This window comes from Podarcis cretensis (genome assembly GCF_951804945.1).
Source record: "Podarcis cretensis genome assembly, chromosome: 6".
Taxonomy (NCBI): Eukaryota; Metazoa; Chordata; class Lepidosauria; order Squamata; family Lacertidae; genus Podarcis; species Podarcis cretensis.
In genome coordinates this window covers 4,172,227-4,197,491 of record NC_137175.1, presented here as the reverse complement: position 1 = coordinate 4,197,491, position 25,265 = coordinate 4,172,227, and the positions used below count along the sequence as shown (strand labels likewise).

General features: G+C 49.8%; 1 protein-coding gene across 2 annotated transcripts; it reads right to left on the bottom strand.

The window, feature by feature from the left end:
• Positions 1-349: 349 nt before the first annotated feature.
• On the bottom strand, positions 350-22,712 carry NSFL1C (NSFL1 cofactor). 2 transcript variants are annotated; one of them, XM_079979755.1, is made up of 9 exons: positions 22,554-22,712; positions 16,559-16,656; positions 11,832-11,906; positions 8,527-8,692; positions 7,623-7,742; positions 6,290-6,399; positions 5,977-6,114; positions 2,518-2,682; positions 350-1,982 (listed from the first exon to the last, which is right to left on the bottom strand). In XM_079979755.1, exons 1-9 carry the CDS (start codon positions 22,653-22,655, stop codon positions 1,820-1,822), a joined length of 1,137 nt encoding a protein of 378 aa, XP_079835881.1. In that variant the 5' UTR covers positions 22,656-22,712; the 3' UTR covers positions 350-1,819. The 2 variants fall into 2 exon arrangements, with proteins under 2 accessions (XP_079835881.1, XP_079835882.1); XM_079979756.1 differs by having other exon boundaries at positions 7,623-7,715.
• Positions 22,713-25,265: the final 2,553 nt, after the last annotated feature.

Here is a 25,265-nt window from a genome sequence, read left to right as displayed (position 1 = left end):
AACAGCCCACGGGGGTCATTTGACTGGCCCACGAGGTGCCCCCAAACTGAGCTGCCCGTGCTGCGCTAAACCGGCATAGTGCGGCAGGGAGACTTGCTTCCGCAGCGCCAGAAACCACGTCTGCGCAGACACACATGCCGGAAATCGCAGGCATGCGCACTCACGCATCTGGCCCATGGAGGGAGCTCCGCGGCAGTGAACTGACCCACACATGCTTTGCCGACCCCTGGGCTACACAATGCTGACCAAGCTGAGCTCTCTGCTGCCTGCGCTAATCCCCATCCTCACAGACGCTGGCTGCAAAACCGGAGGCTATTCCACACTGCGACAGAAAGGAGCAAACGTCGTCCCGGGTTCAGTTTGGATTTTTAATGCTCACACACTTGTCACAATAATTTACAGAATTCACTGTCAACATCCGGTGTGGATTCATTTAGCCATGAGGGGTGGCAGGTGGGGAATGCCCATGTCTGAACTTTCTGGTGCAGGATAACCGATACCCAAGTGGCCGGCAGGACAGACTGGCCTGGATCCAAGCCTTCCTTTTACTCAAGCCCTGCTCCCGTGGCGAGGCTGCTCTCCGTCACCTGACAGAGGAGGGACCATGCAGCGGATGTGAGCTCAAGCACGGCCCACAACTGAGGAGCAGAGCTGAGAGCAGGCTCGCAGGCATGGAGGCATTCGCCCTGCGCCAAACTTTCCCGCAAGCGCCCCTTTCCACTGAGGAGAAATTTAGTGAGTTTCCTGGGGCACTCAGTGTCACAGTCTTTGCCTCCCTGGGGCCAGCCAGATGTTTTGGATCAGCTGGAGGGACCCAGAAAGGCAAAGACTGCTGTGTTATCAAGGGAGAGACCTTCCTGAGAAAGAACAAAGGCAGATGAGACAGAATGAGGAACAGCGGGAGGCAGCTGACGAATTATTTTCTTAAAAAAACAGAAGAAGGTGGGGAGGACAACCCGGGATCCAAAACTGAGATGAGTGACAGATTGCAGCCGTGCTGATCTTCAGAAAGTACGAAGTCACACACTCCAAGCCAAACCGTTCCCCTACCTAAGAGGCTTCAAATCCTGATCAAAATGTGGGTCTCCTCTTTTTTACGAGCCCTTCCTTTTATTTAGCACGCTGGAAGGAGGGGGGGAAAGCCAAGGGCCACCCATCCCAGGCTTTGCATTCAGAGACCCCTCACTTAAGAGTGGCTTGTTTTCAGGATATGGGCGGAAAGACACTTTGAAGGAACCTCTCTGCTCTTTGCGGTGCTTTGAGAGAGCCTGGAGGAAGAGTAGATGGCACGATTGTGCAACAGATGGGATGCTAGATTATTTGAGGAGGGAAGGTCTGGATTCCTCCTAATGCCCACAGCTTTTACCCACCTGCAAGACAGAAATACCCTACAGACTTGGTTGGCAACAGAGAAGAGAGGCCCCCGGTTTGGGGGTCCACTTTATTTAATACACCGACGGATCCAGTGGCTGCTACCACCCCTGGAGCTGGAATGAAGGGAGGAAGCCATGAGCCCCCCCAACCTTACCTCTCCTTTCTGCCCCATAAGTGATCCAGGGGGGAGCGTGTGACAGGCACAACAGGTAGCTGCTGCTCCTTTGAAAAAGTTTGTGTTTGGTTTTAATTATTATTATTATTATTTTTAAAGTCCATGGATCAGCACAAAGAAAACAAAACAGTGGGAAACGCAACTAAGGAGTCCAACGCAAGAGCTTCGAACCCAGCACTACGAGGCGGCCGTGAGGCTGCCCTTCCCGCCCGGAGAGTTGCCCCGTAGGAGGCTATAGGGCATGAGCAGGCAGCCATCGGGCAGGTTCCCTTATATTAACCTCTGGACGATGACGGCGTTCAGTAGGTTGGCTTCCTTCAGGGTCTGGTCCTCATCTGTCAGCTCTTTGTTGGGGAAAGTCGTCATGAGGACAAAGCTCGTGGCGGCCATGGCGGGCCTGGCGTCCGCTATGAAGAGTCGGACATCGCGGATCCTGCAAAAAACCCGAGATGCGTTTGTCATGGCATTGCCAGAGAATGCAGGGGAGGAGCAGGAACAGGCAGAGGGAGGGGGGCAGGAAGGGACGATTGAGGAAAGAGGAGAAAGCCAGGAGGCTGGACGGCTCTCAGATGTTGAACCAGAGCCTCAACACCGCTCAGGAAGTTCTGGCACAGACAGTGAGACAATGCCTGTTCCGTCTGCCAGGGAAAGGAGAGGGTTAAAGAGGAGGGGGGGTGGAGAGGCATCACGTGAAACTTCCCCGCCTTTTCTGTTGGAGAAGGAGCCGGCGTAAGCCACTCCCAGAATCTGAGCTGGAGGATTCAGATGCATGATTGTAGTGTGCTGCCTGTACATACGTAAAATAAAGACTGTATATATGTATCTCTGAGTGAGCAGAGGCGTTTCTTGCGAAGAGCATTCACAAGCCATCACAGCGTTGGACCTCTTCCGGCTTCCCACCCACCCACTAACGCCAGCCAAGTTCCCATAATTGTAACTCCCTTTGGCAGCAAGCTCTGCCCCGGTACCTGTGACTGTGGTTGAATTTCTGGACCAGCCGCCCCCCGTCCGCCAGCCGGATCTGGATGCTGGTGGTGGGCTCTGACTCGTCGATGGTGATGGAGGAGCTGGCTTTGGCTTCGTTTTCTGCTTGCTGTGATGGGGAGCCTGCGCCCATCACCTGGGGGGCAGTGCTGAGGAAGGAGGAGGGAGGAAAGGTTGGAACTGTGGAGCAGGTGGCAGGTTTGGGCAAGACTGATGCAGACCCCCCCTCCGACAATAAACCTGGCGACTGTACACAGTTACTCGATGGACATAAAGGAGCAGCTTCAGAAGACTTATCAACCTTTGAAATTTGGGTTCGGAGACCCAAGCAAAACGCGACTGGTCAAAACCATTTATGAACCAGGTGAAACTACAGTCATACCTCATGTTATGTCCGCTTCATGTTATGTTCTTTCAGGTTACGTCCTGCGGTGACCCGGAAGTACCGGAAAGGGTTACTTCTGGGTTTCACCACTGACATAGAAGCGCAAAATGATGTCACGTGCATGCGCAGAAGCGGCAAATCACAACCCGTGTGTGCGCAGATATGCCACTGCGGGTTGCGTTCGTTTCATGTTGCGAACGGGCCTCCGGAACGGATCCCGTTGGAACCAGAGGTGCCACTGTACTCTAAGAGAGCCACTGGACTGGACCAAAATTTGGCTCCAGCATTTCCTTTCCTTGTGCAAGAATCTTTGTAATGAAACAGAGGATATAGGATGAATTTAAAAAGAAACTGTGTCTATCAAACCTACCCACAGTACGCTGACACAAACACCTTGCACATACACTATGGAAAAGAATGAAAGTTTACTACTCCCCTCAGCCCCCCCCCATCTCCCCACCTCTTTCCTCCCAAGCTTATACCATATACAACATTAATGTCTCACATCGAATATAACTGATCTGTATAAAGGACTTGGAAAGATGATCTGAAAATAGAGACGATGTATGTACTTTTGCTACCCAAGAAAGTCTTTTAATAAAAAACATTTTTTAAAAGGGGGGGAACTGTGTTCTTCAACATCAGCATCCACAGCCATACTATTTTATCCACAGTTTTAAAAAATGTGATCATTGGATGAATGGCAATATAGAAATTTAATTAAAAACAAAACCAAACAACAACAAGGGCCGTGGGGGAAGAACAAGCCAAGAAGACAACTGGGCTGTTTGCAGGCAGAATTGTTGGGGTTTTTTTCTTTTCTTTAATAATATTTATTAGGAATTTGCATAATAAAACAAATATCACAGTTAGAAAATACAAAACAAAAAGACAATCAAAAATAGCGCAGTCCAAAAATAAAAAAGTAGAGATAATCAAAAAAAGAACAAAAAACAGAGAAAAAAATATTTCTTACTTACTATCTTTATAACTCTCTTTCCTGACTTCCTCGCATCTCCCTTTTCTGTGTTCCCCTTTACACAATCAAGTTCAACAATTCCCTACCCTCTTTCCAGTCTTATTCAATATTATACATTTCAGCCTATTATGCATTTGGTTTCCTTTCCTTTTAAAACCATTTATCACATGTTCTTTATAACTTAATCCTTTATGTCATTTGTTTAGTCTCGACATAATAGTACTCTGGTCTTACCCCTTTTTTCTTCAAAACATTTTTACATTTTTCTTTTTACCATGTCACTGATGCCCTATTCTCTTTATATCCAGCATCATTTTAACATTCAAACATTTTACAGTGTTTTTGGAGATCAGAATTGTTGGGGTTTGCACACAGAAGGTGAAGGTTCAAATAACTGGCCTTTCTGGACGGCTTGCAAACTCTCCGCCTAATTCTACTCTGGAGAATAAATCCTGCACTCCAAGGGCAAGTCGCAACCGCAAAACCTCCCACCCCAGGAAGCTAAGCTACAACTATGTTAACAACGTCTGCAAACATTCTAACCACTGAAAAGTGCAGTTAGCTGCTGAAAGCTGGAAACAACTGCAGTTTGCTTTGGGAGAAGTGCCAAAATGCATTTACTTGGAAGTCAGCCAACTTGTTTCGGCGGGGCTTTACTCCAGGTTAAATTTGGACTGCACGGCAACCTTAATCAGCGAAGTATTTCAAATGCTGCCTTGAGGACAGGTGGGCAAAATTCCAAAGTAAAAGAAATGTGCATTAGGCACCTGGTTCCGCATATAAATTTGCTAACTGAAACATTCACCCATGCAATTTTCAGGATCAGAAGTGGCTGGCCTGGTTAACAGCGGCATGCAGCGGACTATCCAGCAAAGAGGGATGAGGAAGCAATTTCTGCCAAGAAGACAGAGCAACAGGAATCTAAAATGGGATCATATCACTCCCTGCCTGACCTGGTGTATTTCTGGCACAGGCCTTCACAGCTGATGCCCAGCTTGCAATGCAGCGCTTAGGCCGTTCACTACTAAATTCAACATTCCAGATCATATTACAAGTAGACTGGACAAGCAGAGAGAAACTAGGCAGTTTGGCCTTATCTGAATATTTATAAAATTTGAGATTTTACTATTAAAGCAAGGGCAGCAGAATTGCTGCAGGAGAAGGAAGGAGGAATGATGTACATGACTGGTGACTGGGAGCAGCTGCCGGGGCCATACAACACTGGTTCTAAAAGACCTACACTGGATCCCAGTAGGTTTCCGAGTACAATTCAAAGTGTTGGTGCTGACCTTTAAAGCCCTAAATGGTTTCGGCCCAGTATATCTGAAGGAGCGTCTCCACCCCCATCATTCAGCCTGAGGTCCAGCTCTGAGGGCCTTCTGGAAGTTTCCTCACTGTGACAAATGAAGCTACAGGGAACCAGGCAGAGGGCCTTCTCGGTATTGGCACCCGCCCTGTGGAACGCCCTCCCATCAGATGTCAAGGAGATAAACAACTATCTGACTTTTAGAAGACATCTGAAGGCAGCCCTGTTTAGGGAAGTTTTTAATGTTTGATGAATTATTGTATTTTTACTATTCTGCTGGAGGCTGCACAGACTGTTTGGGGAAACCCAGCCAGATGGGCGGTGTATTTGCCAGGAACCTCGGTTTTCGAGGAACCTCAGTTTTTGAGCGTCTCGGAAGCGGAACGTTTCAGAACCTGAATGCCGAAAACCCGTAAGTAATTGCTTATGTTTTCGAACGCGCCTTGGAAGCCGAATGGCGTGTTTTTCACTTTTCACCATAGAAACTGCTGACAGCCCTTTGGTTGTTGAACGTTTTGGAAGTCGAACGGTCTTCTGGAACAGATTACGTTCGACAACCAAGGTTCCACAGCACTTATTATACATAATAATCACTATTATCATCCTTACCTGAAGGCAGCTTTGCATGGGGAAGTTTTTAATTTCTTACTGTGCTTTAATTTCCTTTTGAACCTTTACTTGGGTTCTTCTCTCAATGAAGACTAGAGGCAGCCGGGCCTTTTTGCAAAAGAGAAGGGAGGCAAGAAGAGAATGCTCCAATGCTGATTGCTCACCTGCCCAGTTTCTGCCCTTCTCCGGTGAAAGCCCTGAAGGCACCTCTGGGTTTTGCGAAATCCTCGTCGCGGTGGTCCTCCAAGTCCAAGTTTACCTGCCCACCACGGGCCAACCGGCGAAGCTCCACAGGAACCTCCCTGACAAGGGAAAACAGAGGGAGGCAACTCAAGAAAAAGGACCAGCCAGCCTTACCTTTCTCTGTGGTAAGATGGAGCGAGGGAGCGTTCTGCAGAGTGCAGCATCCCAGGGAATTAAATGTCTGGTGCAGCCAGTTACCAAACGCTGGCCCACATCCCAGAGCACTGCCATTACCCTCTACGGATGGATTCCAGGAACTGGGAGTTGGATGGGTCTTGGTAGCTCCTCAGCTCTCCGCTGTCCAGGCTGAACCCACTCTTCCACAGCTTCAGGACCACGTGCACCTGTGAAATCAAAAGTCTTTCCACCACCTGCAGGGTGCCTCTCCCAGGAAGCCACACTGCTGCACATCTGCGCCCGTTCAAACCAGGGAGTGAGGTTGCCATGCCAGGCTGCAGAAATTGCAACCATCCTTCTTGCCTGCCAGAGCTGCTGCCCTGGAAGCCAGCCTTCTCTAACCTGGTGCCTTTGCAATGTTGCTGGAGGAGAGAGCTAGCAAGGGAGATGGATGTGGAACCCTTTCTCGGCCACGTGCAAATGGCTTCAACTCACCCCGCCTGTCTTGGGCTCAACACACATGGAGCCCTGCAGGGCAGAAAGCAGCTTGATGGAGCTATTCGGAGCAGCGTGAAGAGAAAGGGTCTCAGACACCCACCTTTCACAACCGCGCAGCTCCGATCCACCCTCTCTCCTCTGAAGCAGCCGGTGCCAGGGGTTTATATGATGATGAATTTATTATTTCGGTCACAGCCCAGTTCCAGCCCACATACAATATCAAGGAAGTCATAAAACACGATAGTGATACATTTGGATTTGCAGTTAGGTATAGCAGGGACAATACAAATATAGCAACTGTTTAAAAATATATAAATTAAAACTTATTCACTAACATGTATCCTTGCATGCAATGTGTGGCTGGACATATGAAGCTGCCTTATATCTAGACAGGTCACTGGTCTGTTTTGGCTCTGCCAATCTGGTTCCTGCCAGATGTTTTGGACTACAACTCCCATTAGCCCCATGCTGGCTGGGGTTGCTGGGAGCTATAGTCTGATGCACCCGGAAGGAGCCTGGTTGGCAAAAAAAGAAAAAAGCTGGTTCCGTATCATATATGCCAGTGATGTCCAAACTTTTTTCAAAGAGGGCCAGATCTGATGAAGTGAAGGGCTGTGAGGGCCGACCAAAGTTATTGACTTTTTTTAGGATTGAAGTTTTTATGAGGGCTTTATCCCAGGAAATAAACTGCCACAGGGCCCAGATTAAACTGACCAGCGGGCCGGATTAGGCCCCCCGAAACGGACTTTGGACATGCCTGATCTATGCTGAGCAGCAGCAGCAGCTCTCTACGGACTCGGGGGCAGAGTGAGGCCTTTCCTAGATCTTTGATCCTAGAGATATCTATCTTGGAGGTGCCAGAGAAAGCAAGCCAGGAACTGAACCCCGGATGGGAGAAAGGGGGATCTGGCCAGATCTCACTGCCTCTAGTCCTACTCCTAGCAATACTCACATCCTGGGCAGCATTCTGCCTCATCTCTGGGGCAACATAAGCAGACTCCTCCTCGGGAGCAGCTCCCAGGCGGTACCCTCCACCTGCAAAGGGCTGCGAGAGAGAAAGGAACTGTGAGGCCTGGAAAAAGCAGGAAAAAGGCAGATGGGTCACCTCCGATCTCAACCTCCATTCGCTTCCCCTCCGCTAAAAATTCCAAGGACGGGCAGGCCAGATAGTTGGAGGGCTGACACACACATAACCCATGTCAGTATCTAACTTAATCCATCGTCCTTTAATTAAACCCAATGCGCCATTATCATTTCCCCACTAAACAACGGTTTTGCGAAGGGAAAGGAGAAGCTTTCAGATCAGCAAGGGTCTGAATCAAGCATTTAGGCATGTAATGCCGAGTGGGATTTTGCCAGCCCTCCTTTTAGGGTGAGTTTTTTTGGGGAGGGAGGAAGTTCTGCATGAACAACATCCATAGGGAACGGGCTACAGGAGACTGGCTGCAGCTGCCTTTAAGAGGGAAGATGCTGCTGACAGCTACTTTCAGTGCGATGAGAATGTCTCAGCTAGGCCCATCTTTTTCAAGCCCAGGAGATTGCTTTATCTCCCTTCCCTGAGAGTCCACACTGGCCCCTTCTTGCTCTCTCCATCTACTTGAAGCTTCCAGCCCTCACTTTTTCCCACTTCTCCTCCAACACTCCTCCCTGCTTTATGCTCCACCTCCCTGACTATCGGTCCTTACTGCTCCTTGCCTCCTCGCATTCCCATGCCTTCATCCACGCTGCTTTCTGAAAGGATTTGGCCTCATTCAAGTCCCTCCCACCTGTCTCACTTCTGCGCCAACCACAGCCTTGCTTTACACAACCCCTTCTGCACATTTCGTCTCAACAGAACCCCCCCTGGGTGTGCTCACTTTTGGCCTGCTGCCTTCCCCAGGGCTCTTGGCTGCTCTGTCGACAGCCACAGCTCCATGCTCTTTGGCCCCTCGGAACAAGTCCTCAACCAGCTCATTGGGGCTCTTCTTCCTCGGAGGACCAACAATCTGCTGCCCGCTTCGCTCAGAGCCCCCAGCGTAAAATCTGAAGAGACAACAGGCCCCCAAGATTACACCTCTCCACTGAAGACCCATTGAAGGCTGGGGCACGTGTGCTTATCTGTGCTCAAACATATTTGCTAATTTTGTTACGTATCTTTCGATGCCAGGCAAAAACATTCCTCTTATGCCAGGCCTTTGGCTAATTAAAACAATCTTTGACCCATTAAATTGTGTGTGTGTGTGTGTGTGTAGGGGAGTACAGTCATACCTCATGTTACATTTGCTTCAGGTTGAGCGTTTTCAGGTTGCATCCTGCAGCGACCTGGAAGTACCGGAATGGGTTACTTCTGGGTTTCGCCGCTCGAGCATGCGCAGACGCGCAAAATGACGTCACGCGCATGCGCAGAAGTGGTGAATCGCAACCCGTGCATGCGCAGACGCGGGTTGCATTCTTTTCAGGTTGTGAACGGGCCTCCAGAACGGATCCTGTTCACAACCAGAGGTACCACTGTATTATTGCTTTTGTTTGCTATTATAGTATGTATTATTGTGTTTTTATATTGTAAACCACTCTGTGATCTTCAGGTGAAGGGCAGTATGGAAATTGTAATAATAATAATTTCAACTCTCTCCTGTAGCCAAAGCAAGTCCTGTTCTCACACTGGCTTATTAAGCGCGCGCACACACACTCACCCCAACGGTAGCCTAAGAAACAGATTGTAGAAGGAAATAAAAAAATACACATTTGCATTTCTTACTCTCTGGGTGGCTGGCTTTCAGCATTGGGGCCAGAGTGGCACGGGCAGTAATGTTTGTGGATCAGCTGAACACTAGCAGGAGGACTTGACTGGATAGCACAGATGCATAGCTGTCAACTTTTTCCTTTTTTAAAAGGGAAATTCCCTTATTCCGAATAGGATTCCTCCCAAGAAAAGGGAAAAGTTGACAGCTATGCACAGATGTGAGGCTGAGGAGGGGGAATCTGTGGCCCATCGGATGCTGGACTGCAACTCCTCTCAACCCTGACCGCTGGCCATTCTGCTGGCAGTTGGGAGTCTAACAAAGTTTGGAAGGCTGCAGGTTCCCCATCCCTGAGTCAGGTCTCTGCTCCAGACGGCCTTTCTTCACTGTTCTGCTGGCCTGGCTGAGCGGACAACAGAGGCAAGGCCAAGAACCCTGCGGCTAAGTGCCACATCCTATTCCTACGGTGGCCAATCAGATGTCCCAACAGGGGGCTGGCCAGAAGCTGGACCTCAGTGCAAAAGCAACTCTCCCCACCTGCGATTCTTAGCAACTGGCATTCAGAAGCCCGTGGCTTCCAAAAGGGGAGGGAGAACAGGCTGCAGGTATAACATAATGCCAGCTTGTACAGCACTTGTGGATTGGACTTCAGGCACACCTGCCCAATAGGTTGGCCAACACCGTTTTATCCAATCTGCCCGTGTGACCCTTCAGATTTACCAGGAGCCTCCTCTTGATTACCGTAGATTCCGGCGTATTAGGCGACTGGGCGTATTAGACAACCCCCCAAATTGGCAGCTGCAATTTGGGGGTTCGTCTTATAAGCCCAGTCTTACACGCCGGGCGGCAGCAGCAGCGGGTGGCGGGCTCCGCTCCGTGCCGGAAGAAAGCTTTCTCCCAGCACAGAGCCCGCCACCCGCCACCCATACCCGGCGTATAAGACGACCCCTGACTTTTTAACCTCTTTTCCAGGGTTAAAAAGTCTTCTTATATGCCAGAATCTATGGTATATAAATCATCGGCCGCACACAGAAAGGCAGCCTTGGCAAAAGGAGAGAGTTGTTCCCTGGGCACGAGACAATTTAAGAGTTTTGGGTGGTTTCCAGTTTGCACATCCTGTCATTGCAAGGATTTCCACTTGCGCAAGGGAACTCTCTCAGCTTCACACACCCACACACACCAACCTTATAGGACTAGGTATGTCAAGAGCTTTGAACACTCCCAGACTTGGGTCTCCAGCTGTTTTTGGACTACAACTCCCATCATCCCTAGCTAGCAGGACCAGTGGTCAAGGATGATGGGAATTGTAGTCCAAAAACAGCTGGAGACCCTGGGAAACCCTGCTCTAAACTTTCTGTAAATGCTTTCTTCATTCATTCATTCTGCTACAAGTCAATCCTGAAAATTATGAATTGGCTTTATGTGCACCAATGTTCACATTTCCCTTACTGACTCTGCCTATGATGTGTAGCACAGTAGTTTAAATAACTCAGTGTGTCTGATCTGTGAGGGCTCTTGTAATGCCCTGAACCGTGCCTCCCTTTCATTGCTTTACTGTGGGAGCTGTACATTTCCTAACATACACATCACAGGGATTCTCAGATATGTCCATGGCTGAGAATGTGCTGTGACTGCAGAAAAGTCACATAACTTATCACTCAATTTAAATTCCTGGAAATTGAGCTCTCTTTTCTTTTCAAGGTCAAGCTCCTAGACCTCACGTTACCAAGATAGTTGATGCACAAGTTTTAATCTGCATTTAAGACTACTGTTGTTTTAATTTTCCGAAAGCCTTATTATTGTTATTTTTCCTTACTGATAATTTTGCCTTATGGTTTTTCGTAAACTGCTTTAATGTTGTTGTTTTTTACAGTCAAGCAGCGTATGAATTTCATGACATAAATAAATAAGATATACTTGAAATTGTGTGGTCAGTGCGCAGTGAGAAGTCAAAAAAGGGGAGCCCCAGAGGCTGCAATGCCCCGCAAAGCTGTCTCCGCTCTTCCTTATAACTAGCAATACCAGGGTAAATTGCACAAATAGTAGAAGAACAAGCTATTCAAAAAGAAAGAGAGAGAGAAAGAGAGAAAGAAAGAAAGAAAGATGTGCAATTCATACAAGCCACAGACTTAGGCCTTGCATGGTGGAGAGTTTCTATTTATCTATTGGCACAGAGCAAACACAGCCCTGTTCGTGTCAGGGTAACAATACACTTGCCTGTTCCTCCCCCTAGGAAGAAAGAGCCGCAACCACTTACTATGCAAGATTCTGGAATGAAAGTGCTTCAAACAATGGCAGGGGAGGTCATGCCCTCAAGAGAGAGGGCCCCCGCCCAACACAGCCTGGGCCTGCAAAAAAACCTTTCCAGAGGGACTTTTTCCACCCCAACTCCTCCCTTCCCAATAAATCAGGGGAAGTCAGGCATTCAAACGGCAACAAACCTTTGTCCTTCCTCCTCCTCTTCCTCCTCCTCCTGAGCATGGACAAGGTCTCGGAATGACGTCACCCTGTGGTCACTGGTGAGACAAAAGGAGACACAACATGAGTCCGCCCCACATCGCTCTGATGCAACGGCAGCACCAGCAGCGCTGAGCATTAACTGGGAGCACAGAACGACAAGAAGTGGAAGGCCAACCAGGTGCCCAAAGGATACATTTTTTAACACAGAGCAGCTTGCTAGAGATGTGATGGTCTAGTTCAGGGGTAGGCAACCTAAGGCCCGTGGGCCGGATGCGGCCCAATTGCCTTCTCAATCCGGCCTGCGGACGGTCCGGGAATCAGCGTGTTTTTACATGAGCAGAATGTGTGCTTTTATTTAAAATGCATCTCTGGGTTATTTGTGGGGCCTGCCTGGTGTTTTTACATGAGTAGAATATATGCTTTTATTTAAAATGCATCTCTGGGTTATTTGTGGGGCATAGGAATTCGATCATTTCCCCCAAAAAAATATAATCCGGCCCACCACATGGTCTGAGGGACGGTGGACCGGCCCACGGCTGAAAAAGGTTGCTGACCCTGGTCTAGTTAGTACAACAATCTGGAAAAACTGGGATCCCCCAAATTTTCCCTGGTACCCCTCCTGCATTTTTCCCCGGGTGTTTCCTCCCAGGCCTTTGCATCTCCATGTTTATGACAACTGATTACTAAAATGCCAAACGTTGTTAAGGACAGTGTGGTATAAGGGATGATCTTCCATCTTGCAAGGACTAATGACCCGCACCAAAGGAGTGTTAGGATTCAGAACTTACAGGGTTAAGATATTCTGAGTGATGCCTCACATTCTGACGTGTAATTTGGAAGGTGGGAGGAGTTTTGCCTTACTTGTCTCTGTGTTTTCGAGAGAGACAGCAGCCATTAGCCATGAGTGCTAGAAGTCCGGGAGAATTAATCTGAGAAATGCTGAGTTGTAAATATTCTGCTGTAATAAAAGACTGATAAAATGGACACACAAGTGCCTGATGTGTTTGCCTGGATCTAAGCAAGCAACAGTTTTTCCGCTGTGTTTTACTCTGCAAGGCGAAACCGGAGAGACGCAGATCGGCGCAGCTTGGCTGAGGAGCGTGCCGGACCGCTATAAACTGCAGCTAATTGGGGTCGTAAACCAATTAAGCTTCATTTTCTAACAAGGAGTACAGCACATTTTTGTGAGCTCTGACCTGATGGATTCCTGCCAGTACAGGCTATCCCACCACCCCATCGACAGGAGGGTAGGTTTTGCTCTTATCCTTGTTGGAAAAACGCCCGGGAAGGCCACCACCTTCCCAAGACTTTGGGTGTCTCACCGATGGTCACTCTCTGGCTGTAAATCTTCCTCAGTCCAGAGAGACCGGCAATAAGCATCTCATAGCAGAAGAAAGAGACAATCAGTAGCTCTAAACTACAGTGGTGCCCCGCAAGACGAATGCCTCGCAAGATGAAAAACCCGCTAGACGAAAGGGTTTTCCGTTTTTCGAGGCGCTTCGCAAGACGAATTCCCCTATGGGCTTGCTTCGCAAGACGAAAACGTCTTGCGAGTCTTTTCCCTTTCCCCCCCTTTTTCTAAGCCGCTAAGCCACTAATAGCGCTAATCCGCTAATAGGGATGCTTCGCAAGACGAAAAAACCGCTAGACGAAGAGACTCGCGGAACGGATTATTTTCGTCTTGCGAGGCACCACTGTACTTTATTTACAGTCTATATACAAAGAACCCATAAGCATGTCTGTGTTCTCTCAGCAGCAGTACAGAACAGCATCACACACAGAAGTGAAACTAAACTCTCCAACAGTATTGAGACTTCCTGTCTCACGCTCTCAGACACTCACATGATATAAACAACCTAGGGGCACTTTGCATTTCTGGGGGAAGCAAAGGGGGTACGTTGCACGAAAGTGGTTTAAAGTTCAAATCGCAGGAGCGGTTTCAGAATTTATGGGCAGGCAACGTATCACACTCACCCCCAGGCCGCAGCCAGCATTACACACTTCCAAGTGCACAGGGCTGGACTAGATGACCGCTGGGTCCCTTCCAACTCTAAGATTCTATGATTCTAATCGTCCAGCCAGGCCGCCCACTCTCTCCCTCCACAGCACAACTGCCATGAGAGCCAGAGACGCCAGCAGGGCATCCTGCCTGCCAGGCAAGTGCCTTCGCTTCTTTCTCTTGTGGCCAGAACAGGCTGCTTCCTCCCACTTCCTTGCACCCAGGCCAAATGGAGCCACCTTGCATGGCACTCCAGAGGGCGGCTCCAAGTAGCAGCAGCAGAGGAAGAGTTTGGATTTGATATCCCGCTTTATCACTGTTACGATATGGATGCAATGCAGCTGCAAAATGCTAGCTTGAAAAGTAAACATGGTGGGAATGTTGGGACTGCCCGTGGGAATCGGAGGGACAGTCAATTCACAGTGCGAAGCACCGGAATTAGCTCAGAGTGTAATATGAGCTCTTCCGTTTGTTCCTGTCCAGGAAGTGTTTGTCACTAGACTGCTGGAGCTTGAAGAGAGCAGTCATGTTTTTTGTAATGCTGCAAAGACAGAAATAAAGGCATGTAAATACGTTTCTGTCTATATCTTTCCCCTGCCCGGGGGGGGGGGGCAGGAAAGAGGGGTGTGTTCTTCTCACGCTGAGAAGGATCGCCTATTGCGACCTAGCCTGGATCTTGCTGGGGCATGCAGCCAGGGAGGTCAACAGGGATTCAGTCCGGGTGCCTGGGAGAGTTGCCAGTTTCTCCTGATAAAGGCTTGATTTCCAATAATCACTAGCCTAGGGAGTCTCAAAGTGACTAACCTTCTCCTTTCCCTTCCTCCCCTACAACAAACACTCTGTGAGGTGAGTGGGGCTGAGAGACTTCAAAGAAGTGTGACTGGCCCAAGGTCACTCAGCAGCTGCCTGTGGAGGAGCGGAGACGCGAACCCGATTCCCCAGATTACGAGTCTATCACTCTTAACCACACCACCACACTGGCTCAGCAGGACACAACTGGCAGCTTCACAGAGGCTGGTGGCACCCTGGGGATCCACATTTCCATGCATAGAGCCATGTGGCGCCCTGGCCTCCTCAGACTGTGCTCCTTGGCATGGTGTGGCAGAAGGTTGGGAACTGGTTTTAGGTGGACAGACCAGGAGCCACAATTTTGCTCACCATGCAAGGGACCATCATCCTCTAGCAAGCATCATCTTCCTGAGTTTGTAGTTGGGGAGCCTGAACCACCCCACCCCAATTCGCACTGCACTTTCAAGGCATTCTATGCACTCCTGAAAGTCAAAACGTCCAAAGACAATCCGAAATCTGCAGGCAGATGGTAGGGCTGGGTGATATATCAATATAGCGCCCAGAACCAGTCTGAAGACCATAATGTGGTATCAGTTTCATAGTTTTTTAATCTGGCAATATATCGCAAATCATGACGTGTGTTAGTGCTGGGCGATGTATCGCTCAAAACCAGTTTCAAGTCTGTATCATGATAATGGTTTCACAATTTCTGAACTAGTAATATATTGCAAATCACAATGTGTGTTTGTGTGTGTGCTATGCACAAATCACAACAAGCGAAAAACTGTGAAGCCAGCCAATGCCTCTACATGGCTCCATCCTTATTTCAGACTTTGTGATATATCAGCATATTGGGATGTTTAGCTGGCGATATATTAAGAAATTGAAAACCAGGTATCACCCAACTCTAGCAGATGGCCCAGTATGCTCCAAAGACTCAGGGTGGATACTAATGCATTCCCTTACCTCGTTCTTTCTTTCCTCAAGAATGTGAAATTCACAATACACCTAGACTAGAGAGGGGGACAACTGAGCATGCTCAAACTCTCTCTCTCAGTGACTGCATGACTAAGCAGAATTGTGAAAGCAGGTCAGGCTGATAGCCCAAAATGTTGCTGTTTGGTCTGCTTTCTGCACCTGAGTCCACGCCAGATCTTTTTGTGAGAAGCACTGGAAAACTGGTTTCCACAATCCCATTCCTCCCTCCGCCCAGTTTAACACACAATATTTGACACGATGAGGATGCAAATCGTAACAGCAGCAAACCAAATCATGTGGCAGTAACATTTATTTTTTTAAAATCCCCACAATGCAATCCCTCCGAAGCAGGGTGGTGATGAGTCACTCCCAAGAGAAAAGTGTTGGCCCACTGAGCACAGGCTTTTCCCAGACTCAGCAGATTAGACCCTGTTAACTGGGGATGCATAGGATTAAATCTGGGGCCTTCTGCATGTCAGAATATGTGCCCCACTAAGCTGCAGCACATCCAATATAGCAGCCTCAGCATCTGGTGGGCACCAAGTTGGGGAAGGCTGTAGCCATAGTGGGAAAGTAGAAAATATTCCACAAAACACATGCACACAAGGAGAGAGCACTGCTGTTTATTCCTCTGCTCCAACACAAAAGGGAACTGTTTTTGCAACCCTTTTTGCCATGCTGAAACCTCCCCAAGAATAAAAAGGACTTGAGAGGCATGCCTAGATTACACATTGTGGGCTTACCCCCTTTGCCCAACAGACCCAGAGTGCAGTGCAGGTGGAAAATGGAGTTCCATGAACGCTAGAGATCCCCAACAGGATGTTCTCATGGCCTCCCCAGCAAGTTACACTTCCCAGGGTTCCTCTGTGGGAAGGAAGTTCTGGCAGTTGCACACCAGCTCGCAATATAGACATGCTCAAAGATGAGCCCGTTTGATCTCACCTGGGTGCAGTGCCTCGGGTAACAGAGCTGGGAGCTGGCTGTGGGAGCGTGATGATGTCTTCGTCACCTCCATCTTCATAGAAACTGGCCAGGGCAATCTGAAAGGAGGGACACACAGCTGTTTTTGAGAGCGAGCTCCATTGCTTAGAGCCACCCAAGAGGGAGAGAAGACAACTTTTGTATTTAATTATATAGTGACTATTGTCACATCAAATGAGGGAGTGCAAGTTCTTCTGACTTGCTTGCTAGTGCTTAAAATGCTAAATAAATATTACTGATTATTAATTTCCTGTCTAAATTTGGTCTTTGTAAGAATTACCTAAATCCAAGCCCCGAATCTTGGGCAAACATCCCAGGTGAAGTCTGGTAGGAATGCCTTTTGGATACCTTCAAATAATCTGAAATTGATATTTTCACATATTTCCAGCAGTGGGTCTTATCTACTTATGACGGTTACACATAAGATAAATATATCTACTGTTCAGGGATATTTTGATCAGATGTATGCTGGCAGATTCTAAAATGTTCTTTGGAAAGGAAAAACCACAAAATATTGTAACTTTGGACTTGTTACATTTACTAAAGAGTACAGTTATTTTTGTTTTTCCATTGATTTAAGAAAGTAACTTGAAGAAATCCATCCTGCAATTGTACATTTTAAGAATTCCAACTTGGTCAGTAGCTTACTTCCTAGCCACATGAATAATTGATACTAATATCACCTTAGGTTGTCAGATTTCACTTTTAGGATATTTTAGCATGAGTCATTTATTTTTGTACTGTTATAACAAAAAAGAGAAAATCCGTCTGTCAATGTAGATAAATAGTGTGAAAACTGATACCTGTTTGAGTCTTACTATGTATTATGTGTGTTAGTAAATCAGCATTCTCTTGGTTTGAATGTTGATGAGATTTGTTAGCTCCTCAACACAAATAACTGGAAAGCTAAAAGGTTTTCGCTACTTCAGCACTTGTATTAGCCGCCCAGAGTGGCTGGGGAAACTCAGCCAGATGGGCGGGGTATAAATAATAAATTATTATTATTATTATTATAACTGTCAATAAACTTGTGACGACTTCCGTACCATATACCACGCCAGGTAGGTGGGGAAGTACAGAAAACTCCCATGGCCTGGGGAAGTTTGTGGTGCTCTCCAACCTTCTCACTGCTGCTTTGGTTTGGACTGCAATTCCCATCAGCCCCAGCCAGCAAGTATTGAATCTGATTAAAATATACTGTATTTTTCGCTCTATAAGACCGTAAGACGCACCTAGTTTTTGGAGGAGGAAAACAAGGAAAAAAAATATTCTGAATCCCAGAAGCCAGAACAGCAAGAGGGATCTGGCCTCTGGGATAGCCTCCTGCTGTCCTGGCATATGGGATAGCCGCGTGCATCCTCTCCCAGGCAGGGGGATGAAGGCTCCCCCTGCCTGGAAGAGGCTGTGTGCAGCTAAGGCAGAAACCAGGACAGCAAGCGTGATCGCTGCGCGGCGATCCTGCTTGCTGTCCTGGCTTATGGGATAGCCGCGCACAGCCTCTCCCAGGGAAGGGGATGAAGGCTCCCCCTGCCTGGAAGAGGCTGTGCGCGGCTAAGGCAGAAGGCTCCCCCAAGAGCGGCACACATGCTCCACATGGCTCTTTAAGGGGAGCACTGAGCAGAGCCTCCCGCCTGCATTCGCTTCATAAGATGCACACACATTTCCTCTTACTTTTTAGGAGGGGAAAAGTGTGTCTTATAGAGTGAAAAATACAGTAATGTATTCCAAGACACTATGCAATACGGGAACATGGCACCACCACACAGAATTCCTACCTGGCAACATGTTCATGCAAGGGAAATTGTCGTTCACCTGCTGTAACATGCCAAGTAGCCCTAAAGCATTGGAAAGAGAGCTCCTTTCAGAGAGACACTTGGAACTGTTCTCCATTAAGTGCCAAATTATTACAGTTTTGCTGAAAAACACCAGGTGCCTGTTCACCAGAGGCCATTCCTTCTGGGCAAATACCCTGCCAATCCCAGGGTTCAAACAGTGTAGTGGAACACGGATGCCAATGGGCAAACTGAAGTTTATGGGATCATAATCAAGACTGTTCTGTGCTATAAATGTCAAATTTATAATCTTGCTAAAATACAGTGGTGCCCCGCAAGACGAACGCCTCGCAAGACGGAAAACCCGCTAGACAAAAGGGTTTTCCGTTTTGGAGGCGCTTCGCAAAACGATTTTCCCTATGGGCTTGCTTCGCAAGACGAAAATGTCTTGTGAGTTCCTGCGGGGTTTCCCCCCCCTTTTCTAAGCCGCTTATCAGCTGATCCGATAAGCCGCTAAGCCGCTAAAAGCCGCTAATAGCGCTAATCCGTCAATGGGCTTGCTTCGCAAGACGAAAAAACCGCTAGACAAAGAGAATCACGGAACGGATTCTTTTCGTCTTGCGAGGCACCACTGTATATGGAAGATCCAGAATGGGTGTTTGAAACAGTATGCTGGCAGTTAGCCTGTGACTTTCTCAGCCTGTGGCACCTTCATAATTGGAACAGTCTGGATCTTGGAAGCCAAAGTGCTGTAGGTGGGAAACCAGTTCAACCTGAAGCACAAGTAGCCTAGCTGCAATTGGTGTCGAGATGATCAAAGTATTACATCTCCAGCTGTGGCTAACGCAAGATTACTTGACTATTTAGTAGGATAACTAAAAATCAGCCTTCCCTCCAACAGTTGAAGGAAGAGCTTTTCCGCTAATACCTTTTCTTTCTTTCATTAATGTAATATTTTTTCCTTGGGTCCTTCTGACCCACTATTTGAGAGCTACTGGTTAAGGTACCTAGATTCTGGAAGATGAACTTTTTTTAAAAAAGGGATAGAAATTTACTTGCAACTTCCAGACAGCATTCTAAAAAAGTGAAGAAAGAGCAATGATAACAGACTACAAATGGGCAGCAGTGAAGTCTTCTCTCCATCCTACTGCAAAGCAAGTCAAAAAACACTGGCTTCTTTGGCAGAATGGAGCCCACTGGCAAGAGCTAAGCCAGCCTTCAACAATCTAGTGCCATCCAGAAGTTCTGAACTACAACTGCACTACAACTCCCATCAGCCACAGCAGCCTGCATGCTGATGGCAATCATAGCCCAAACCATATGGAGGGCACTAGGTTAGGTTAAGCTAAGCCAAAAGAATAAGGTAATATTTTACACACTCAAAACTCAAAAGTCTTGACCCTTGAGTGTGAAGGAGGGAACGACTCTGCTGCAAGAAGGAAGATATCGTATGGGAGAATAAAGTTTTGTATGGGGGAAGAAGAAAGATGTGTCATGAAGAAGAGGATGAAGGAGAAAGAAGGAGAACTTAAGAGCCTGCTGGGTCAGACCAAATAGAGCCCATCTAATCCAGTTCGAATCCCTGCGGCGGGGTGCGCTCCCGCTGCTCGGTCCCAGCGCCTGCCAACCTAGCAGTTCGAAAGCACCTCCGGGTGCAAGTAGATAAATAGGGACCGCTTACCAGCGGGAAGGTAAACGGCGTTTCCGTGTGCGGCTCTGGCTCGCCAGAGCAGCGATGTCACGCTGGCCACGTGACCCAGAAGTGTCTCCGGACAGCGCTGGCCCCTGGCCTCTTAAGTGAGATGGGCGCACAACCCCAGAGTCTGTCAAGACTGGCCCGTACGGGCAGGGGTACCTTTACCTTTACCTTTAATCCAGCACCCCAGTAAAGAAGAATGGATTATTAAATCACTCTGGGAATCGTAGCTCCATGAGAGGAACGGGTGTCTCCTATCAGCTCTCAGCTGATAAGTTACCCTTAACAAACCAAGAACATAAGAAGAGCCTGCTGGATCAGACCCAATGGCCCATCTGGCCCAGGATCCTGTTCTCACAGAGGCCAAAGAGATGGCCCCCCTTTCTTGCAAAATCTGAAGGTGGGACTGTTATCACAAGAGCAACTCTCCCACACTTTCCAGCAACTATTGCTGCCTCCATGGATTCCTCCAGTCCTCTTTCCCAAGCCATCCAGGCTGGTGGGCACAGCTGCCTGCCTCCTGCAGAGGCGAGTTCCGCAGATTAGGCAGTGCTGCGTGGAGGGAGGGAGGAAAGAAAGACAGTCCTAGAGGCCAAGGAAGGTGGGGGGAGGGACCACAGGAGGGGGGCTACAGGGGGAGGGGAGTATTTCTGTACTAGGAGCCATTGTCCAGGGCAGTCCAGCTGTGTGTGGAGGGACATGGGGCAAGTGGTGGAGGGAGAAGGGGGGAGAAAAGAGGGAGGAGGGGGAGGGCAGGGGGAGAGGGCAGGTGATGGGGAGGGCAGGAGAGAGAAAAGGGGGAGGGAGTGGTAAGGGGGAGAGGAAATGGGGGTGGGGGCGGGGGAGAGGAGGAAAAGAGGGAAGGAGGGGGGAAGGGAAAAGAGGGAGGGCAGGTGGGAGGGGAAGAGGAAAAGGGGGCGGGGGAAGATGGGGAAGGGGAAAGAGAGGGGGAAAGGGGGAGGGCAGTGGTGAGAGGGGAGAGGAAAAGAGGGGGCAGGAGAGAGGGAGAGGCGGGAAGGGGGGTATGGGGAAAGGGGGAGGGCAGGTGGGAGGGGGAGAAGAAAAGGGGGCGGGGAAGATGGTGGGGAGGGGAAGAGAGGGAGGGCAGGAGAGAGGAAATGGGGGCGGGCCGTGGTGAGGGGGAGAGGAAATGGGGGAGGGGTCTGGGGCAGGAGAGAGAGGAGAGGAAAAGAGGGGGCAGGGGCGAAGAGAGGAGGAGGCGGAAAGGAGGGAGGGGAGGAGAAGGGGGGAGAAGAGGGAAGGAGGGGCAGGGGAAAAGGGGGCAGGGGGAAAAGGGGGCAGGTGGGAGAGGGAAAGGGGGCGGGGAAGATGGGAGGGAGGGGAGAGAGGGAGGGCAGGAGGGAGGAAAAGGGGGAGGGAGAGAGAGAGGAGAGGAAAAGAGGGGGCAGGAGAGAGGGGGAGGGGAAAAGGAGGGAGAGGAGGGGAAGAGGGAGGGCAGGTGGGAGAGGGAAAGGGGGCGGGGAAGATGGTAGGGAGGGGAGAGAGGGAGGGCAGGAGAGGGGGGAGGGGAAAAGGAGGGGAAAAGAGGGGGCAGGAGAGAGGGGGAGGGGAAAAGGAGGGAGAGGAGGGGAAGAGGGAGGGCAGGTGGGAGAGGGAAAGGGGGCGGGGAAGATGGTAGGGAGGGGAGAGAGGGAGGGCAGGAGGGAGGAAAAGGGGGAGGGAGAGAGAGGAGAGGAAAAGAGGGGGCAGGAGAGAGGGGGAGGGGAAAAGGAGGGAGAGGAGGGGAAGAGGGAGGGCAGGTGGGAGAGGGAAAGGGGGCGGGGAAGATGGTAGGGAGGGGAGAGAGGGAGGGCAGGAGAGGGGGGAGGGGAAAAGGAGGGGAAAAGAGGGGGCAGGAGAGAGGGGGAGGGGAAAAGGAGGGAGAGGAGGGGAAGAGGGAGGGCAGGTGGGAGAGGGAAAGGGGGCGGGGAAGATGGTAGGGAGGGGAGAGAGGGAGGGCAGGAGGGAGGAAAAGGGGGAGGGAGAGAGAGGAGAGGAAAAGAGGGGGCAGGAGAGAGGGGGAGGGGAAAAGGAGGGAGAGGAGGGGAAGAGGGAGGGCAGGTGGGAGAGGGAAAGGGGGCGGGGAAGATGGTAGGGAGGGGAGAGAGGGAGGGCAGGAGAGGGGGGAGGGGAAAAGGAGGGGAAAAGAGGGGGCAGGAGAGAGGGGGAGGGGAAAAGGAGGGAGAGGAGGGGAAGAGGGAGGGCAGGTGGGAGAGGGAAAGGGGGCGGGGAAGATGGTAGGGAGGGGAGAGAGGGAGGGCAGGAGATGGGGGAGGGGAAAAGGAGGGGAAAAGAGGGGGCAGGAGAGAGGGGAAAAGGAGGGAGAGGAGGGGAAGAGGGAGGGCAGGTGGGAGGAGATGAGGAAAAGGGGGAGGACAGGACAGGAGAGAAGAGACGAGAGAGTCCAGGCGGCCCATTCGGGTGTTGGGAGGAGAAAGGGGGAGAGGCGCTGCTGCTCTTTCTCCCCCCCCCCCCGGCCGAGGGTTACCTGCAGATCCCCGCCCGCCGACTCCAGGAAGAAGCGCGCTCGCTCCTCCTCGGCCCCGGTCACGGCCACGAACTCCCTCAGCGCCTCCTCCCGATCCGCCATCTTGACCCGGTGCAACCGCCAAAGCGCTCCGGCCCGGCCGCCGCAGCCGCCTCGGAGCCCAGCTTCCCGCTTCCTGCCTCACTTCCGCCCTCTGGGCGAGGGAAGCCTTTCGTTCCGCCTCGCTCGTGGCAACGCTCAAACCGGACCGGGTGGAAACGAACGAATTTTTTTTTTAAAGCTCTCAGAGCGCCCCCTGCCGGCGCGGCGGCGCAAATGGCGACGTTCGCTGTTTCGCTAACGGGCATCCATGGCAAGGAGGCGAGTCGAGGGCGCTTTACAGGGAATTTACCGGTCACTTTCTTCCTTGCAAAACTTAGGGTTCGTGGTGCAGAGCGACACTGGTTGCGCAACCTGGGTTTGCCTGCAAGCGATTGAATCCCACCCCCAAAACAGCAGTAGCCTGGAAGCGCTCAGAACTCAACGTGCGAGCCTGTTGGGCTGCTGCCAGTCCCTAGCTGTCAACTTACAGATTTGAAAATACGTAAGGGACCAGCTTTAACAATACGGACTTTTTAAGATGGTGTCTAGGTTTGCCATCACCTTTCTCCCAAGGAGCAGGCGTCTTTTAATTTCGTGGCTGCTGTCACCATCTGCAGTGATCATGGAGCCCAAGAAAGTAAAATCTCTCACTGCCTCCATTTCTTCCCCTTCTATTTGCCAGGAGGTGATGGGCCCAGTGGCCATGATCTTCGTTTTTTTGATGTTGAGCTTCAGACCATATTTTGCGCTCTCCTCTTTCACCCTCATTAAAAGGTTCTTTAATTCCTCCTCACTTTCTGCCATCAAAGTTGTATCATCTGCATATCTGAGGTTGTTTCTTCCAGCGACCTTAATTCCAGCTTGGGATTCATCCAGCCCAGCCTTTCGCATGATGAATTCTGCATATAAGTCCGTATTGTTAAAGCTATGGTTTTCCCAGTAGTGATGTATGGAAGTGAGAGCTGGACCATAAAGAAGGCTGATCGCCGAAGAATTGATGCTTTTGAACTATGGTGCTGGAGGAGACACTTGAGAGTCCCATGGACTGCAAGGTCAAACCTCTCCATTCTGAAGGAAATCAGCCCTGAGTGCTCACTGGAAGGACAGATCCTGAAGCTGAGGCTCCAATACTTTGGCCACCTCAGAAGAGAAGACTCCCTGGAAAAGACCCTGATGTTGGGAAAGATGGAGGGCACAAGGAGAAGGGGACGACAGAGGACGAGATGGTTGAATAGTGTTCTCAAAGCTACCAGCATGAGTTTGACCAAACTGCGAGAGGCAGTGGAAGACAGAAGTGTCTGGCGTGCTCTGGTCCATGGGGTCACGAAGAGTCGGACACGACTAAACAACAACAAAAGGGACCAGCAGCCTCGAAAATAAGGGATCAGCAGCCAAAATAAGGGATTTTGTTATTGTAAAGAGTTACATCCATTGGTAGGATTGACAGATGCTGTAAATCCAGCATGAGGTGGTTGCGGCGCCACGGCAGCCACTAAAACACCGCCCTTCTGCGTCCCTCCCTATCCCCTCCTCTTTCTCCTTCCTCAGGCCACCTCCTCAGCTGCTTCCACCACCGCTGCCGGCTCGCGGGCGGCGTGGGCAAGAACCTCTCTCGGGCGGGAAAGGGCCGATGGAACTCCTCGCACCAGGACAGCGCCAGCACGCTCTCTCTCTCGTGGCGGAGGACCCCGAGCTGCTGCTTCCCTCCCGAGCCGGGGGAGCATGAAACCTGGGAAATTTAAGGGACATCATCAATAAGGGACAGCAGCGGGACACAGCGCTGGGATAAGGGAGTTTCCCGCCAAATAAGGGACAGTTGACAGCTATGTGCCAGTCAGAGTTGACAAGACTGGGCTAGATGGACAAGAAACAGGTGTAAGAAACAGGTGCCGCCGTTTTTAAAAGAGTACGGTTATTTATATTTATTTTACAGTTAAATACAATCAGAACAAAGCTCAAAAGCAGAGCAGCAGGTACCCTCTGGACACACACTCACCAACTGCAATACAGGCATGTTTTGAGTTATTCACTTGAAAGGGAGTTGACCACAACTTGGCCATGCATAGACATCAAACCCACCCATCCGCTCCAGCAAAGTGGAAATTCCTCCTCCATTTCTTCCTCCAAACTGCATGCCCATCCAGTGCATACTTTACAGATGAATTATCTGATGCAGTCTCTTCTGATCCTTTCCATTCATCCACTACGAGCAAATGTTTCCTCACGTTCTTGGTTGGGTTTAGCAGCAGCATGTATGTAAGATTAGGTAATCACAGGGTGCTCAGTCCTTAAGGCACGGTTTCTTAGGCAATTTAGAGTTCATGTATCTCCTGCATATTTTTCTGATCATCCACGTGACGTTGTCCTCCTCCACCGCCCCCCGATTTAATTCAGATTTTTCTGATCTGCACTTGTTGTTGTTGTTGTTTAGTCGTTTAGTCGGGTCCGACTCTTCGTGACCCCATGGACCAGAGAACGCCAGGCACTCCTGTCCTCCACTGCCCCCCGCAGCTTGGTCAAACTCATGCTGGTAACCTCGAAAACACTGTCCAACCATGTCGTCCTCTGTCGCCCCCTTCTCCTTGTGCCCTCCATCTTTCCCAACATCAGGGTCTTCTCCAGGGAGTCTTC